Source organism: Acanthisitta chloris, unplaced genomic scaffold, assembly GCF_000695815.1.
Source record: "Acanthisitta chloris isolate BGI_N310 unplaced genomic scaffold, ASM69581v1 scaffold16903, whole genome shotgun sequence".
NCBI classification, from domain to species: Eukaryota; Metazoa; Chordata; class Aves; order Passeriformes; family Acanthisittidae; genus Acanthisitta; species Acanthisitta chloris.
In genome coordinates, this window is record NW_008664552.1 from 88,363 (window position 1) to 108,082 (window position 19,720).

The 19,720-nt window shown below is 41.8% G+C and overlaps 1 protein-coding gene across 1 annotated transcript in view; it reads left to right on the top strand.

The window, feature by feature from the left end:
* MICAL3 (microtubule associated monooxygenase, calponin and LIM domain containing 3) overlaps positions 1-19,720 on the top strand; it is a 108,883-nt gene that overhangs the window by 38,354 nt on the left and 50,809 nt on the right. The window contains 2 exon segments of the mRNA XM_009071417.1: positions 1,849-1,937; positions 3,101-3,188. Coding sequence (XP_009069665.1) covers positions 1,849-1,937; positions 3,101-3,188 — 177 coding nt within the window.

A 19,720-nucleotide genomic window follows, 5' to 3' on the forward strand; every position in this document is an offset into this window, starting at 1 on the left:
AGCCCCTTCAGATACTGATAACCTGATATGCCACAGGATTAAACTTCAGAATATTCTACTGTAGATTGGCATATTATAAAATTTATAGATATCCACTGTCTGTAACTAGGAAGAATCTTTTTGCATGTACTGGTCAGGATAATGGCCATAGAAACACCATCTAGGCTTAAGGGGCAAAAAGAACCGAAATTACATAATTATTTTATGATGCATTATATAATGACTCTTAAGTAAGGGACTTGCTCGGTCATGAAGAGTTGAGGAAACTTATAATCACCAAACCAGGCTCCCAGTAAGGAATAGAAACCCCTTTATTCCTTGGCTGGAAGGTCAGCAGACTTGGCAGGAGAGTTTAAAGGGGCCAATGGTAATTTTGAAATCAACATATAAAAGTAACATCTTCATCAGTAACCAAAGTTGGGAAAAGGCACTTTTTGAGCTCTGCTGTTATTTTTGGGCATTCACAAGTAACTGAATATCTGACTATATGTTTAGCAGTAGCAGACTGAGCTCCTCTGTCAGCTGTATAGGCTGGAACAGTTTCTGCCAGCAGATTTAGTGATTCTCACTGGAAGCAAAGCCTGTGTGTGCAGTTAGGGCCAGAGAGTTCTCAGTGAAGCAAGCACAAAGCTTGGAGCTTCAGCACACTTACAGCATTCATTCTGAAATGATATTACATGCCCACAGTTGTGTGTGTGTATATGAAGCAGATATGGCCAGGCAGAAATACGTGGTATCCTGTCTAATCTGATCACTGTGGAAATTGAGCTTATATTTCATTCTGGGTTTTCTTTGAGAGAAAACAGCCCCAAAGCTATCCACACATTGCTGCTGTTCATCTAGCTGTTAGGACTGATAAGCATTCTGCAGTCAGTGTCTGGTTTTAGGCTTCAAAGTCTGAGAATTTTTATGTAAGAGCTTTTCTATTGTTGCTTGTTTCAGGCAATCTCAGAGAGCAGTTTTTGGAAGGGGTAAATATTGAGTGTGCAAATACTAAATATTAAGAAGTGCTTATTTAAGTAGAGACTTCTTGAACAATAATGTTTGTCACTTTTCCATCATAAAACAAAGCACTGTGCAAATAGCAGCCCAGAGAAACTAGAGGAAGAGGCAGAGCTCAGAATATATGTTTGGAATGCATTAGCAAAGCTGTAGGTGATGCTATGGGCTGCATATACCAAGCAGGACACACTGACCACAGTACAGTGGAAGGTAATTATGTGGCACCAATTTGCTGCTAGTAGTAGTGGCATTGGTATTATGGTATTACTAGTGCTGCTTTGTCTTCCTGTCAGCACTCAGATACCAGTGAAAAACCTATCTAGACTTCTGGGGTGTTACTAAACCAGTAGTGTCACAAAAGGTCTTATTTGTGAAAATGAATCATTGTCTGATTGTCCTTTCTGCAAGTGGCCACTGTGCATTTTGAGAGATGGTTCTTTGGGAGTTAACACTGTCCTCTCCTACTTTCCTCTGCTGGTTGTATTCATTCTTGCTTTTTCCAAAAGTGCTTCTGCCAGCTTTTCATGTGATGATTTCTTTGTTCCTCACACACTGCCGCATTGTTAGCATGTGATACCACACAAGCCTCACAGCTCTGCTTTGGTGTTTGATAGGATTTTAAACTAAATGGCTGTCAGGCACCCAATGGAAAGGAGGCTAGTTACGAGGGGGAGAGAGGAGGGCTGGAGTTAAAACTTCAGATAGTGTTTGCCTCGGTGTATAGTGAGCAAACTGGAGGGAGCAACAGGAATGGCAGCAGAAAATAAGTTGTAGTAAGATGGACAGTTAGAGTGTGCTAAACTCCTGTGCTCTCTTTGCTGACCATCACTTGTGTTTTATCTTCAGGTAAATTCTACTGTAAGCCTCACTACTGTTACCGACTCTCTGGTTATGCTCAAAGGAAGAGGCCAGCAGTGGGCCCTCTGTCTGGAAAGGTAACTGCTTATTTTCCTCTTAACATGTCATGCTAATAGATTTTGATTGAGAAAGTAAATACGATGGGGTTTTTTTTTTTCAGAAAGTAGAAAAATTCAGAATGCATTGAATCACTTTTTTATATCATGAAAGCTTGCAGTTGTACAAATTTTATTTAAAAGCAGTTCCTCTACTTACTACTACTCATTTCCTAGTACTTATAAAATAATGTACTGTCCCATTGAGAACAGAATTTTGTTTTCTTATCAGCTGAAATATTTATACAGTCCATGCAGAGACTAAATGAATAATGTTGCCAGCTCTGGTTTTGCTTTGTTTTTCTTAAGATGAAATGAATTATTTGCATCTCCTTTGAGACACAAAGTTCTACCCCACTTGAACAGGCTATGAAGAAGACCTGCCTTCATTTCTGAAGCTTTTCTGTGTGATAGTGGGAACCCATGTTCAAAGAAAGGATATCCCTTTCTGGTAGTATCATCATGGAAGTGTTTGTGCTCTAAATATAGAATGCAGACACACTAATACAGAAAAGTCTCCCAGCTCTTGTCATCATGTGGAGTGGCAGCCTGATGGTTGGACTCGATGATCTCAGGTCTCCTCCAACCTTGATGATCCTGTGATCACAGTCCAAGGCACTTAATTTTTCTCCTCAACCCCCTTATCAGGATATTTGCATCCAGTGAGCAAGCTATATGCTAGTCTCTCAACAAGTTCTGTTAAGTTTGCATGCTGCAAACTGTCCTTCTCCCTCAAATTATGTTTTCCTTCCTGGTAGTGTTGGTGCTTGTCTTCCTGCCTGTTTCTCAGGTTTTATTAGTACAAGCAAAGTACTCCTTTGTGGAGTGCTCCTTTTTGGAAGGATAATGATTTTATGCCAGTATATGTGCCACACTTCCTGCCAAAAATAAAGACTTTATAGTCCTTGTTTTATTTCCCAGATGAGCAGACTTCAGGGATCTTACTGCTTTGACTTTCTTGGATATCAAGCTTAGTTTTCAGAGCTTTAATAAAGCCATAAATTGTGAAGGAACATAGATGGTTCAGACCTTGCCTTATGTGATGGTTATCTTAATCACATGAGGGATGCCTTTCTAGTCACCATGTTCAGTACATACAGAGTTTCAGGTTTAATGTGTATTTAACTCCCCCCACATTCTTCCAGGACGCCAAAGGACCTCTGCAGGACGCCATGGCAACTGATGGAAACGGACGGGCCAACAGCATCCCAGGCTCAGCAGAGAGGGCCCCAGGTAGCTCCACTTCCTTCTTTAGCAGGGTGGTGCAGTACTCTCTCGGCCTTGTTGGCAGAGTTAGGGTGGCAAGCCAGCACCTGCAGAGTACAGTTTCCTCGATTGGGCACCAGGTAGCCCAGAACCCTTTGGACTCCTTTTTCATGTGCCAGCTGCTGGCTCTTGGGGTTCCCTTTCTCTATGCCCAGTCAGAAGTTCTTGTGCAGATCCTAGGGGAGTTCTGTGGGCAGCCTGCTGACCTGTCAGAAGTAATGTGACCTGACTTTTCTGAGCTGTGTAATTCGTGGATTTTGCGGTGCCACGTGAATTTTGTGTGTTATGTGAAAATCTCAATATATTACTTTGCTCTGTGGCTTCGGGGCCTAGATGTTCTCAGTCCTTTCAAGGATGTTATTTGAAAGAATTCCAGGGAAACACAGATGCTCAGTTGAGGGTCTCTGAGTGGGCCCAGATAAATAGCCCAATGCAGCTCAATGGTAGTGAGGCTAAAAATGTCTCTGAAGCACTGGAATTGCTCTCAAACTGGATTTCTGTGTTTGCCTGAGTTCTGGGTGTGGTTTCTCATTCTCCCAAGCTTCTCTTCGTTAATCTGGTACTTGAATGGCAAAGATCCCATTATCTCTGGATTGTGTCTCCTTTGGAATTCTGGGTGTCTGACAGCTAATGGGATTGGATTCCTTAAAGCCCTTGAATTTCGTGGTGCTGGCAGGCCGTGGTGCTCTTCCCTCACTGCCAGCATCTGTGCTGCTCCTGGCCATGGCTTTGGGAATGGGGTGGTGAATGCCTGTGTCTTCCTGTGAAGTAGTTTTGTCTTTTAACTTGAAATTCTAATTCCTTCTAACATGAGAGAAGTGTCTGTGCTACAAATGCTCGTTTGCCCAGCCCCTAGGTGCTCAATTAGTGATGTCAGAAAAAGGAAGAGATTTGACTTCTAGTATTCGTTCCAGAACACTATGGATAAAATAAATCAACTGCTTTTAGGGAGAGAACATACTTAGAGCAACACTTTGAGAAAAGAACGTTTTCATAGTGCCAGTGGAGAAAAGACCTTAACAACACAGAGGCGAATAAAAGTCATACTTTTCTTTGACTTTGTGTTATTCTTTACAAGTGTTTCTAAGATCGTAGCTGAACGCAGTCTGACAGACGTTTGTTCTTAGTGTGCACAGTTGATTCTTGAAGCATAGTTACTTTCAAAGTTTCTTCTTTCGTGTATGTGGAATTCCCATATAGCAAAACTGAGGAAAGGGAAAAGGTATGGAAGAATAACATTTGCCAAATGCTATGGACATATGTATTAACTACAGCATTTTTTGTACAACTGGATAGACTTAAATTGCATTCTCTGAAAGTGAAGAGGTTTTATTTTCTTTAGCTGAAGTGTGTTCTTAAAGATGAATGGAAAAAGTATTTATTGACACACAGGGCATCTGGTGTGAGAATAAGTTGGTTTATGGAGTGAAGCTGTTGATGATGAGAATTGGAAGGAGGAGAGTTTAGTTATACTATCAATTAGTTTATCAAAGCAACTGCTGGTAGAAAGTCTTCGTCCTCTGATTTGGTCCTTCCAACTGATCAAAGTTAATTACTTTTACAAAGGAACGTTCAGTAAGTAGCACCTAAGAGCTAAGTAGAGCAAACAATAGGCTATAAACATCTATAAATCAGATATAAATCATCTATGAATTAGATGTTCCCATCTCTCCTTATGTAGTGGTGGCACAATCCTCTAGCAGCACTGTGGTACTTGCAGAGGAGTGAAAGAGAATAGACACTGTTTGATCAAATGGTGAAACTTGAAATCTAGGGCTCCTTCTGTTTGCTTTCTGCTTTTTTAAAGCAGCATATAACTGTAGCATAATGTTCAGAGCTTTTGGACCTTCTAAAGCTTTGCCTCTTGCAGTGCCCAAAGTGCATTAGGACATCCTCAGCTTAGCTGTGTCAAGCTAGGTCACCTTTCAGGCAGCATGTCAGGGTGCATTCTCCTGTGTGCATGACAGAAGAAGACATTCAGTGGTGGAAGAGGTGAGCAGTGCCTCTGCAGTGCTAGAGGAATGGCATTAGTGACTGAGATTTCTAATTTGTGCAGTATGATTGAAGTTTATCTTAAAACTACTGACTTAGCAATGGTTAGGAAGCAGGAGGTTCTTGCTGGGTAGGTAGGGCAGGAAACCTGTGATGTGTTTACAGTTATGTAAGGTATGACAACCGAAATAATCATTTTGAATTACCAAGCCTGCTAATATAAGTCAAAGAACAGGATGTTATTCCTGAATAATCCAAAGGAATCGGTAAGATTACATCTCAGTGTAACTCCTGAAGTAAAACTATTTGTGTATGTGCTTTCCTGCAGTTCATTAAATTGTCTGTTTTGAGAGACTACAGGTATTCTGCTTTCCCTATAGAGTAGACAAATGCCTTGAACAAAAACCTCTCTGAGATGGAGACAAGGCTCTGTTTCCAAGGCTCCACTTCACTCATCTGGTAGACTCGTCTAGTACAGGTCATACATCTGAAAATGTTTTACCTCCCTTAAGGCAAGTGCCACCAAATGGAATTTGGCAATAGCCATTTCAAACCCTGAGGTCAGTCCTCAGTAGTGAAGTAGATCTTGGTGTAGAATATAAGTTGCCTCTAAAAGGATTAAGCAAAAAGAAGAAAACCGTGTAACATGCACAGGTTTGATATTTGATAGAGCTTAGAAGGCAAAGGGAGGATGTACACAAATCCAGCTGGTTTTAAATTTTGTACCTCCAAGTTAAATTCAGCTCTGACTTAGCAAAGTGCTTGTTTCAGTGAGCTTTATGGTGACTCATGCAAAGTTTGCTTTGTAGTTGTCCTGGAATCCCAAATGGATGTGGATTGCATGGGTTCTCTCCCTAAGCTCACTGCTTCCTTTGCTACAGCACCTGCTCTGGCCTCTCCTGTTTCAGCCAGCTTAACGCTTAAAATATATTCATCCACAGAAAAACATTCAGCAGGTTTGGTCAGACAAGGTGAGATTGGTCACAGCTGGGCACAGCAAGCCCTGTGACATGTTACTAACCTGACTGGCATGTATTAACCTGCTAAAGATGTCAGTCCCTCGCTGGGTGGCCACGGTCCTGGCTGGCATTCAGTGTGTTTTGTCTGTCCCTTTTACAACCTGTGATGAGCACGTTGAGGTTTTCTTAGCAATCAGCCTGTTTGGAAGGTTTTGCCTGGTGTGCCAGAGAGCCTGTTGTGGCTTCTGATGTGTTGGTTCCAAGGGATGTTCCCAGGGAGGTTATGGTCAAACTGGCTCCTAGAACCCTTCAGTGTGGGGAGTGGCAACAAGCTTTTGAGCAATGGATGCCATTCTCTCTGGGAAAGGGAAGTTGGGAAGGTCCTCACTGTGCTTTTGGTCCCCCTGATCTGTGGCATGCTTGTGGTAGATTCTGTAACTTTCTCTGTACGCTGTCTGCCTGTCTTTATCTTCTGCATTTGCCTTTGTGCCAAAACTGCTGCTATTGCCAAGAGAAAAAACGAAAACAAACAACTTTTGCTTTTCAGCTGTCTCTCCCTTTGATAATCTGTAACTGCTGTGTCTTGGTTTTTATTTAATATTATTTACAGTACTTTATATGGTTTTGATGTGCTTTTAATGCAAATGCTGTTCTTCTGTTTGTTCTGAAGGTCTGTAAGAACATATTCCTGAACTTTCAGCTCTTTCTTGACAGATGGACTTGGAACAGTCGTTCCCCCTATCAGCTTTATGATATGCTCCTTGGGGTGACTTTAGCCAGTGATGTTTTGTCGTGAGATGTTTCCCACTTCAGGCTTGTGTTCTCATAGCAATGCATTCCTGTCTCTGTCGGCAGTAGGAAGTTCATAAAGGAAAGACCTGCTAGGGAAACTCATACTTCAAAATGTACAGCAATAAAAGGCAAGTCACGAGATCTTTGCTGTAGTTACTTGACCTGTGAAAGATTTAGGAAGCCAAACTATATGCAAAACTGAAAAGTGCAATACAAAATAGGTACTAGGTCTTGTATACGATACAGGTGTGTAATCTGAAAAGTGACAAATCCTCCTATGGATGTGCCTTATGCATTTTCAGGGAGAAATATTCAGTGCAAAGCCCTTCGCAGTATCCTCTTAACACGTAACATGTTGTGTATATCAAGCAACATGTATGAGGAAGGTCTTTTGCTGACCTGCAGAGCTAGAAAAGAGTGGCTGCTTCCTCTGCATGGCATGTCCTCTGAAGTAAATTGACTGAGCCACACGTGCAAAAGGATCTTAAGTGACGGTACAATTTTGGTGAATCTTTATGAATGCATCCGATATTATTTGCACACAATTCTACTTGTGTCTAATGAAATACAAATATATTTTCTACAGATTTGTTTAGAAATAAGCTTCTTGTTCAAAAACATTGCCTCTGTTTTTCAAAGCATTGCCTCTTCCTGTATGTTCTGCATACAGGGACCATGCCTTACTTGTGAAAACAACGTAGCTCAAAGCAATACTGTTTGCTGTGCAAACAAACATTGTCGTGAAATCCTCTCCATGGCCACTTCTTTTCACTACCATTCACATTTGGGTTTTGTTCTTGTTTTAATTTGGTCTAGTTTAAGCATTAGGTTACAGCAGATAGCAGTAAACTAACTCTGTGACATCCCATTCTGTTTGTGGTGCCTTCATTTTAAACCACTGAACATTTACAAACACATCCATATCCCATCCTCCTTCCCCCCTGGGAAAAAAATAAATAAGTGCATTGATATGTCAGAATGCCCCACCAAATTGGGAGGAGAGAATTCCTCTACTAGTGTGCCTTGGATGTTTTTGGTTCTGTTTGGAGCAGCCGTGGTGGTGTGTTTTGCAGGACATGGCACGTGATGCTGAACCCTTTTATGGGGTTTCATGCAACAACAGAGGGATCTGATGGAAGATTTATTTCTCTCTGTTGGAACATTTGAAATACAAACTTAAGAAGCAGACCCTGTATTTTTAGAAGCTGAGGAGAGTGTGTGAGTTGCCCGATTAGGACCAAGGTTCAGTGCCCAGTGAATCATCGCTCAATAACAAGCCAGGAATCTCTGCTAGGATAAGTGCTTGACTGTTCCCAGTCCATCATGTTCCTTCCCAGTGTTCTTATCAGGATTTGGGTGGCTTTGGTACAAAAGGGAAGGAGAATGCTAAAGGACCAGCAATTTGAAGCCCAGAAAATTTGGAAAGGCAAAGGCATGATGTTATTTGCTCTGCAGAGTGGGAGGTGCAGCTGACCTGATAGAGCTGCACTGAAAAATCCTCACTGAGCAAGGATGTACACAACAGCAGTGTGCAGAGCTTGTGCTCATGGCTGGATCCTGCTAAGAAATTTCTTGGGATGAGCTCCCAATTCCACCTCTCTCTCTAGCTTTCAGACCTGTAGACTTGTGCCACTGGAATATTTGTTGTTTGTATGTGTATATTCTGAAGGGTGATATGAATTTTTCTGGGCACTTTAAGAGCTTCATTGAATGTTTTTGTGTCTTAGAAAAATAGTATTAAGTTTGTGTGAAGGAGTTGGATTTATTTTTCAATTGCAGAATTAAATTGTTCCACCTCTCTCTCTAGCTTTCAGACCTGTAGACTTGTGCCACTGGAATATTTGTTGTTTGTATGTGTATATTCTGAAGGGTGATATGAATTTTTCTGGGCACTTTAAGAGCTTCATTGAATGTTTTTGTGTCTTAGAAAAATAGTATTAAGTTTGTGTGAAGGAGTTGGATTTATTTTTCAATTGCAGAATTAAATTGTCTGTTCTTTTGCAAAGTGGAATCTGAGTAATGACCATTTTGAGATTGTTTCCCTCAGAGAAAAGGAGGGAGTGGACATAAAATCAGCCTGCTGACAGATAATGTGCAAGTGAGACGATTAGTGCTCAGAAAGGCTTCATGTCTCCACTGTATAGTCTCTTTGAAGATTTTGATTTAACCTGTTTTTGTTTTGGGGTGCGTGTGTGTCTCTGAATTCTGTAACACGTGGTTTTCCTGTTGCTGTGAAATCGAGACCTTTTTTTTGTTCAACTGTGTGAAATGTTCAAGGGAATAAATTCCAAACAAACTTGAGGTTTCTGAGTTTTTTTTTGTCCTCCCCTTTCTCCCTCCACTGGTTCCAGGTGAGGGATGCTGCAGGGGACACAGAACTGGGGGCGAGTGGCATGAATTGATCTAGAAAGCTCAAATACAAGAGATGTTTGAGGAGCTCCATGGTGTGTGCTGTCTGTCACTGCAAAGTACTCCTCTACAGGCTTTTTCTCTATGTGGATTATTTCAGTTTTGCTGTTCTGTCGAGGCTTGCACAGAGTGCAGGGCACACACTGCACAGGCAGCATGACATGGTGCTGTAGGAAACCTGCTGAGCATCTCCATGCTGAATATTCAATGGCTTTGGCTAAGGTGGCTTTGGGTAGACACCCTCTCAGGGCTGTGGCTTTGCTGGTTTTGGTGTGTTTGGAGGTGATTCTGTGTGCCTTGCTGCAGGCTGTGGGTCTTTGTCACACTGTAAGCAAGGCAGTGATACCCACAGGTATGGGAACAGGGAGGCAGAGTGTGACAGGTTTGGTTCCTCTTGGTATAGCATCTGCCGTGATGGTGGGAGGTTTTGGTGTGATGGAAGGGCAGAAAATGAGTAAATACAGAACCTTGTAGCCAAATCCTGTGTCTCACCTTCTAGCTGGGCTGTTGGCATTGCTCAGGAGAATGGCACGTGAGGAAGGGACCTCCCTCTCAGGTCATTAAGGGACTATTCTATAATGTTCTCACCATGACAAATAGAGCTGGAACATGGTTTTGAGCTGCATTCTCCTGTTCTCAAAGGTATTTTGGATTAATCTACCTTAGGAACTAATCTTTTTCTTGTGTACGTATTAGACTTCCTACTGCACCGTCTACCTTAGGAACTCATTCTGTACTTTTTCTCGTGTACGTATTAGACTTCCTACTGCACCATCAGCAGTGAAGAGCTTGTCATAGCAGGTGACTTTTGAGAGTCTAATTGTGCATGATACTTGGCTGCAGTAGTGACATCGAAATGTTAGCTCACAGAACTCTAACTGCAAACCACTTCTATGTAATATCTCCTTCTTTGGAGGAAGGTAATCACTTTATGCCTTTGAAATTGCCTTTAATTTTTCTCCCCTGTGATCAGCAGTCTCAATTTTGAGGCTAAGTTTTAGCCCTCAGCTCTGAGGAGGAGCCATCAGCATTCAGTGTAAAACTCTGTGTGCTGGTGCATGAACTAGAAATGTCATTTTGATGCTCCACTAGAACAGGCTCCATTGTTCTGCATCAAGAAAACTGCTAACTCTGCAGCTACATATATGCTCTTCAGCAATCAAATGTTTGCTTCATGAATTAAAAAGACCAAAAAAAAAAAAAAGGATGAAGGGAGGTGCATTTCCAGAGCTCATCCCCATCAGAGGTGAAATCAGACTTCCTTGCTGTACCAGTATAGGGAACATTGTTTTCAGCTAAAACTTGGAGAAACCAAGTGGATGTGTGATGGAAGAGACATTCCTCACCTCATTCTCTTTGGAGTCTACACAGATGCCTAACACTTGCTGGTTCTATGCCCATGGTTCTTCTTTAGTGTCATGGCTGCTGGTGTTCTCTTACTAATGCCCACGAGAAGCGTTGATGGGTGGCAGAGGATTGCTGCCTGGGAGCTCCTTCCCATGGCCCTGACACTCAAAAATCACTTGTGAAACAAACCTGAACTTTTTGAAACAGCTTTCCCCATTTGCTGCCAGCCTTCTCTGTGCTCCTGTTCCAAGCTGAGAGGCCTAGGCTCAAATTAGTTATTCCAGAGGAAATAAAGCCCCAAGTAACAGTGTGTCAAATATCACTCTTTTTAACCTTTGTTGGCAATTAAAACGATCTGAAAACGAGAAAGAAAAGTAATTTGGGCCAGGCCATGCTCTTGCTGACTTGATGTCCTGCTCTGCCTGTAGCTCTGAGAACACAGGGATCTCTCTGAGTGTGCTACCCTGGGATCTTGAATGACACAGATTTGTTTTTCCATTGCATCTGTCACTATTGAGGGTCTGTAATGCTATTCAGAACTTGTAGGACTTGGTAAATAAATGAAATATTGTCTTCATCTTACAGAAAAAAAGAGGTATCATATTCTTTTTGCACTCAATGTCTTCAAAAGAAATTAGCCACAGAAAATCTTGTGTGGTCATTAACTGAGATCCAGCTGTTTATCCCAGAACTGAAACTGAAGGATTGGAATTGACTATATAAGGTGTAACATATTTAAGACAGTTTAACAAAAACAAGGTATCATAATTATGTTTGTACATCACTTTAAGGCTTTGAGGCACTGAGCCATTCACGAATGCAGAAGTCTGTTGGCAATGTGGGTATTTTGTTTCCTCAAAAAATCAGATGACTTACACTTAAGATGGACTGAATTAGCTTGTACAGGGATTTGGAAACTTCATTCTAAGATTTTGGGAGTGCTAAGATATTTTCCACCATGCCTCATCAGTGTTTTGGTAACAGGTTTTCCAAGAGGCATTTTGCTGTGGACAGTTTCCTTTGCAACCTGCATCACTAGGGTAGTGTAGAACACCTGTGTACAAGTGATTTTACATATTACACATATTACACTTCTTCATCTGATGTGGCAGATTTATAGCTGTTTCATACAGATCTTTTCCTCTAATGCTCTGTAACAGCAATGAAAAAGTGTAAGGTACCTTAATAAAACAAGTGAATAAAAGTCTGTTCACTCCTACACAAATGAAAACATGACAGTTATAGTTTTACCAGCTGCTTATGATCAGCAGCATGCTATAATCAGGTATGTAGTTGGAGAAGTAAAGGGGAGACAACCAAAGTTATAACAAACAACCAAAACCAACACCCAAAACTAAAAAAAACAATACCCAACCAGAACTAACAAAACAAAAAGCCACAAAACCAAAACATATAGAAATAGTCTCTGGGAAAGAATAGATAATGGATAGTCAACACTAAAGCTATTCTGCTTCTCCAAAGTGTATTTATGGAAGAGGGTGGAGTAGTGATTGAGCTGATCCTGGTGATGCAGAGTTTAGCTTAGACTTTCCAGTCAAAACTGGGCAGATGCTCTTTAAGGATGAGATGGCACTTCTGTGCTCTGTTTAGTTGCTTACATCTTCTCTCAAAAATGTATGTTTAGTCTGACATTTCTCATGTTTGCTGTCATCCCAGAAAGCTGTGTTTTCTTTTTTAGGAAAATTTCATAACTGTCCTTTCTGCTGGTACAGAAGTTTATCTGATGCTTGCGGGTAGAAGTGTTTAAAAATAGGAATTTTTTTACCCAAGAGATGGTCCAAATGCTTTCAGGCTTGGGTAACTCGGTGATTTAAAACACCAGAACTGATGTGTAAATTGTGTTTCAATCAGTAGTGAGTCTTTTGGAAGCTTGCTTTCTGGAACTATGGCAGATTTGGAATATGGCTAACTATATATCTATATAGAAGAACTTTCTTAGTTCAGAAAAAATTCCCACCAAGATATGAAGCTCTGGATTGCTTGGAATATTCAGTTGCTTTACAAGTTACACAAGAGCATGTGGGATAAATGTAGACAGTAGAAAAGTCTGCAACAGAATGAGGGAGCAGGTGTTGAAGCCTTTTGGAGTATGTGGGTCTTTTACTTAGGGCAAGTGTTCCCCAGAATATTTTCCATTCGCTGCCAGCCGAAGGTTTTAGCCTGTTCCATTTGCAGCACTTCATAGTCTTGACACAAATGGTAGAAATTAAGTAAGGACATGGTTAGTACCTAAACATATTCTGAGATCCAGTAATTGTGGAAATATGTAGCACATTGCCACAGAAGAGATGGTGGTTATTAACTCAGGAGTTGAAAGAAGAGCACTATTGGCAAGGGGTTATTTTGAGTCTGATCACAATTGGAACAGCAAACTAAAAATATTCCTTTCCATGCTTTTATTATGTATCATAACATCTCTAGTTCCTGATTGGCTGTTCTTTAATCATCAACATATCATCCATTATCCAAGGTGGAACTGGAAGTACCAGTTTCCATAAAAAGGAGGCAATATTTGTGTTGAAAGATTCATAGAATGAGTTACAGAATGGTTTGGCTTCCAAGACACCTTAAAGATCATCCAGTTTCAACCCCTTGCCACAGGCAGGGACACCTTCCACTAGACCAGGTTGCTCCAAGCCCCATCCAACCTGACCTTGAATACTTCCAGGGATGGGACATCGACAGCTTCTCTGTGCAACCTGTGCCAGAGCCTCAGCACCCCACAGTAAAGAATTTCTTCCTAATATCCATTCTAAACCTGCCCTCTTTCAGTTTAAAGCTATTGCCCTTTGTCCTGTCACTACATGCCCTTGTACAAAGATCCTCTCCAGCTCTCTTGTAGGTGCTATAAGGTCTTCCCAGAGCCTGGTCTTCTCCAGGCTGAACAGCCCCAACTCTCTCAGCCTTTCCTCGTAGGAGAGATTTTTCCATCCCTCTGATCATCTTTGTGACCTCCTTTGGACTCATTCCAACACATCCATGTCCTTCTTGTGTGTGGGACCGCAGAGCTGGATGCAGCACTCCAGGTGATGCCTCACTGGAGCAGAAGGACAGAATCCCCTTCCTCACCTGCTGCCCACACTGCTCTGGCTGCAGCCCAGGACACGGTTGGTTTCTGGGCTGTGGGAGCACATTGCTGGGTCATGTGCAGCCTCTCATCCATCATCAGCCCCACGTCCTCCTTGGGGCTGCTCTCCATCCATTCTCCACCCAGTCTGTACTTGTGATTGAGATTGGCCCAACCCACGTGCAGCACCTTGGGCTTGTGGAACTTCAGATTCCTTAGATGTTCTGGGCCCTGACCTTTGCCTACAGTGGGTGATTCTTTGTCTTCCCAGTCCCTTCCTTTGCCTTCTCCTATTTGAGCAGGGTGTCTGCAGCATTTGCCAGTGAAGATTGCACTCCTACTCTCAGGTGAAATGTCCTTGGTGTTATTTGCACTGTGGGAATCACCTGTCTGATCCCTCCCAGTGAAATGAGAGGTTCTAGATTGAATGGCAAGAAATAAATGCCACAATGACTAGACTAGACAAAGTCGTACGTAGTAGAGAAGATAGCAGGGGCTTTCTTTGTAACAGCATAAGAGGAATTACTGCTTGGATTATACCTGGACAATCAGTGTGAAATATTAATTTCTAAGTTAATGAAAATAGAGTATTCACTCAAAAAAGGGGAAAGCCTTATGAACCAAGGTCATGGTGATTTTAAAATCCTTTCTCTTTCCTTTTTCTTCCTGCCAGTCCCTGGATGTGCCTCATCCCAGGTGGTTCTGAGAGGTAACATACCTTGAATAGCTTCCAGGACAAAATTTATGCCTGCAAAGTAATGTTATCTTTAGCCAGATTATCCTTTAGTGCTCTTCAGCCTTCCCACACTCAGCTTCTTTCAGAGAATGGAAATGAGGCCAGGCAACATGTGATAGAGCTGATCAAAATACCAGAGAGAGAGCTCCAACCTCGAGGTGATACCAACAAAGAGGGCAGTGATCAGTAATAGGTTACGACCTGGAGGTGATACCAACGAAGAGGGCAGTGATCAGTAATAGGTTACTGACTTACCAATATTCCTGAGTGCAAAACACAGCAGTAATTAACAGACTGAAAATCCCTGCATCAATTTATGTTATAGCTCTAGTACTAGAAACCTGTTTGGGCAGCAGTAAAAGTGAAATCTGTACAAATGTAAAGATTTGGTGCCAGAATAGCTGTAATAAGGAGTATTGAGCTTAGCACTGTTCCCTGGGGCTTAGATTAGGTGACCTAATACCTCCTTTCCCCTGATTCTTTTCTCCACCCACCAGTGACAACACTGGATGCTTTCCAGGAGTCAAAAATAGCTGTATTCTTGGATTATTCCATACCTCTGCTGGAATGAAAACAACTGCATGTGGAAATCAGTATTTCTCAAATGTAACGTCATTGTGTAAGTTGCAGATAAACTTGGATTTGTTTTTAAAACATAAGTATTGTAGAATCATAGAATTTTAGGGGTTGGAATAGACTTTACAGATCATCTAGTCACACCCTCTCCTGCCTATATAAATTCATAAAACTGTATAAATCTGTATAAAATACAGGTGACCTTGAAATTAAACTGGTTAATTATATTCACTTCTGGTTGCTTCCACTAAAACTAGGGAAAGGTCAGATCAGTGCAATTACCAGCTGCTTCTGGGCTCTGCTCTACTGATGTACTAAGCAACTGTTTTGTCAGTGTCTGTTGTGTGAATTCTGAAAGTCTGTTTTAACCAAAATAATGGGGGGACTGGCAGAGAACAGTGTGACACCCATAAGGCAAACATGTGAGGTTCTAATTTCATTCAATGGTCCAATTCACTTCAGAATTATGTAGGGAACAGGTTTCCACATTTACTGACAGTATCTGAGAGTGAAGAACTTAATTCTGGCTGGAGGTTGTGGAATGTGTGGAGGAGGACTTAGCCCAGAAATAAACATATGAAGATGTATCTCTTTCAGAATCCCTAGAGTAATTTAGCTGTCAGCTATTCCTATACTCATTAGAATGGTTGGGGGGATGGAAACCTTGGGGGCCTTTCTGCTCCTCATTGCTTAGGGAATCAGGAATCAACAGGAATCTCACTGATTTTTATTTCATTGTCTATAAGACTTCTTGGTCTGCACTGGTTCTTTGATAACTCTGCTGGGTCCTTCTGCGTGGGAGAATATGTTGATAAAACACCTTCCTGTGTCTGTACAGCTTAATCTCCCCATTTCTCTTTAGGTCCCAGTCTGCTGGGAAGAATTGCTAGAGTGGTGGTTTGAGGACTGAGCCTGGCATGGTAGTAGTGGTCTTGAGCCTGTTGGTTACTCAGTGACAAAACTCTTGTTCTTCTGGTAGGCTAGAGAGCTGCTGTGCCTGCTCCTTAGTTCCCTAGATTGTAAATGTCAGTTTAAGGACAGTTGTATGGATCAAGTCCAACCTGCAGAAAACAGTTTGCATTTATTACAATTCCCATATCAAGCTGAGAGAACTTTGACTCATTAGAGCACATTGTCTAGGAAGCTTAGTTACTATTTGTGGTTATGATTGATATGTTGATATAATTGATAAGCTTTGCAGAAGAATTTAAGTAGGGCCATCTTTGAGTCTGAGCTCATTTTGAATCCTGTGCATGGACACTGGATATCTTGGTTATTAATAGACTTCGTTTCTCTTACCATACTCTTCTCTTTGAATTCAGGTCTTTTATGTTTAGCAGAATGTGTTATGGATCAAACTGGAACAAGAGGCATCAGAAAATTCAAGATTTGATGGCTTCTTGGTACAGCTGAGTAATTGAGGCTTCCTGAGAGTTTGGGAATACCCTAGGATACTAAGAGAGAAAGTCAAGGCATTATATCAAAATAACAGTGACATTTGATGGCTGCTTGTCATGGTTTAATCCCAGCTGGCAGCTAAGCACCACACAGCTGCTCACCCACCACCCCCAGCCCTGGTGGGGAGAGAATCAGACAGAAAGTTAAACTTGGGGGTTGAGATAAGAACAGTTTAATAACTGAAAAAAATAAAAATATTATGCTAATGTAATAAAGATGAATGATAATAATGATAATGAAAATGAGAGAAAGGGGAATAAACCCCAAGAACAGCAAGTGATGCACAGTGAATTGCTCATCACCAGTGCCCAGCCAGCTTCCCCCAGTCTATATACTGGGCATGAGGTCATGTGGTATGGAATATTCCACAGCCCTGGCCATGCTCCCTTCCACTTTTTTGTGCACCTGCTCACTGGCAGAGCGTGGGATGCTGAAAGTCCTTGACTCAGGGTTAGCACTACTTAGGAACAGCTAAAACATCAGTGTCTTATCAACAGTACTCTTGTAGTAGACCCAAAACACAGCACTGTAGCAGCTACCAAGAAGAAAATCCACTCTGTCCCAGCCAAAACCAGGGCACTAATAAGTATTTACATTCAAATAAATGTGTTCTTGTTATTCATTTGAGCAGGTATTGCATTGCCCCTCTTGGCTTTGAGGATGTGCTTATCAAAATTCAGGGTATGTGCAGCTCTGCAGTGTGTGAAATGAGGCTGTGTGAACAAGCAGTGACAAGAATTCACTGGGCTCTTTCCAGTGCTTTCCTGGAGATATTTCTTAAAAGCGAAGATAAATTTTAAAGGATGGATGAATCTAGATTTAAAACTTTAAATTTCTTACCCTTAAAAAATCCATCCCATCTAACACACTTCTGCAGGTCAGTTTAGAGTTGCCATCTACATGTTTTCTGTGACTGTGCAGTACAGAAATTGTTAACAGTGGCAAGATAGTAACTTTTGAGAGGATTAAGGGAGGGACTTCAGGAGAAATCAGTTGTGCTTATTTGATGGGATGTCTTAACTGACTGTTTCAGTGTGTGCAGCATCTAACAATGAGCCAAGACTTCTCTTTCATGGTAACATGGTGTGGGCACAGCAAGTGTCTCATAGGAGATGCCATTGCTCAGCCTGCTCATGTGAACCATGTAGTCACTGCACCTTATATCCAGTGTATTCTATCACTTTCTTACCTCAAAGTGTTTTCTCTTGACTTAGAGCAAAGCTGAGAGAGAAGGGGTTGGTGCTGTGCAGTCTGGATCCTGTTTCTGGCACTGCCTCTAGTCTGTTAGGAGATTGCCTTGCTGGTATTTAATCTCTGTGTCTGGACTTGTGCAGTGCCTCTACAGCACTTACCTACTTCCAAAATAGGTTTGTTTTAGTGTGCTGGTACTTGTAAAGCATTCTGAGGGCCATGGATGAGAAGCAGAGTTGGAATACAAACAGGCAACTAATAGAACTGAAGTGGGTCGGGGTGAAACTTCTAGGAAAAAAACTGAAACTCAGTCTGACATTAACACAGATGAAAAATGAGAAGCCTAAAAATGCTGCTGAATCTCATTTGCTGCCTTCTCTATACCTCAGTGATAATGTTTGCTGAGCTGCAAGGACACTTCAGAAACCTCACCCCAAAAGAGATGTTAGAAATAATGACAGGGGAATCTGAGAGCTTTCAGCATTTCTACCTCAAAGCACATTGCATCATTTTTAACCTCCCATGGGAAAGTGCCCATCTTCCTTTCCTGTTCTTTTGTCATTGGCAATGTGCTGCTGGTTCTGTAGGAGTTGTTTATCTGACAAGTGCAAACAAACAAGTACAGTGCTTCACATTCCCACAAAAACACAAGATCTAGGAAGTACAGAACGAAGGTTTTCCTGAGGATGTGTTAATTCCTTCCTCCTTTTGCATGTGCTTCAGAGCAGGCTCCTTGTTTGAATTTCTATAACTCCCCAAGGCTGTGGCTGAGTCTGTGCACAATACTGAACCCACACTTAACAAGAGGTGATATGTAACTTACTCAAATATTAAGATTGCAAGCTAAGAAGAGCAAGTCTAGAGGTACTGCATGATTAATGAAAATTAGCTCATAGTAAAATAGACAGGTTTTTTCCCTTTGGGAAGAATTCATTGTTCTCAAACTCCCAATTCTCTTCTGCACCTTCAACAAGTGTTGTGTCAAGGAGTGACCTTGGCAAGATTTCATTTAGCTCATGAGAATAATGTGTAGATTTTACAGAACGAGGTAGTACTGGGGGGAAATCCAGATGGGATCCTCTCTCTCAAGCAGAGCCTCTCAAGCCTTCCAGGAATTGCCAGAGCTGCTGGAATAGGACACACTCATGCAGGCAAAGAGCAGTTCTGTGTAGGAATGTTATCTCTGATCATGTGCTTATCTTTACAGGAGGCAAGCTGTGTCAAGGCTGAGATAAATAAAGGACTCTGGCAGCTTTCATGCACCAGCTAAGCAGCCTGTCCTGTTAAGAAAAACAGTTCCCTTTGGATGATCTATGTAATGTTCATGGCCCACTGACTCTTCCAAAGTAAAGAATCAGATTTTAAAATGTCTCCTATTTTGGATGTTGTTTGTGGGGTTTTGGCTGATCAGTTGATTGGATGAGAAGCTGCACTTGGCTTTCAGGTAGCTCCCCTTTCTGGGTAGTAACTCAGTGTTTTCTCCCTGCAAGTGCAGCCTCCTCAGCCCCTTTTCTCTCAGTTGTGACTGGCTCCCTTCTGCCTCTGTGGGCCCAGATGCACTGACCAGGTAGAATGTCAGGCAGTGGCTAATGAGTGCACTCTGCAGCTGTCTCCTGCCAGCAAGCTGCAAAACAGCCTGGGGAGTACAGCACAATCATTTGAGACAGGCACCTTTCCCCTGCAGAGGAACTTCAAGGATAAGCTTTAGAGTCTACAAGAACTGCCCTGGAATAGACCTTGCTCATGCATACAGCACCATATATATATGTATGTATATCTGGGAAGTGAGGGTAGGAAAGCTTCACATTCCCTTGTTCCTATTTGTAGTTTCTTGGTGTGAATTGGTGTGAACTTTATAGCGTAATATGAGGAAATTGTACATCACCTGATCGTGTTACCAATACCTGTTTCTCACACTTCTTTTCATCTCTTGCCAAGCTTTGTGAACTGT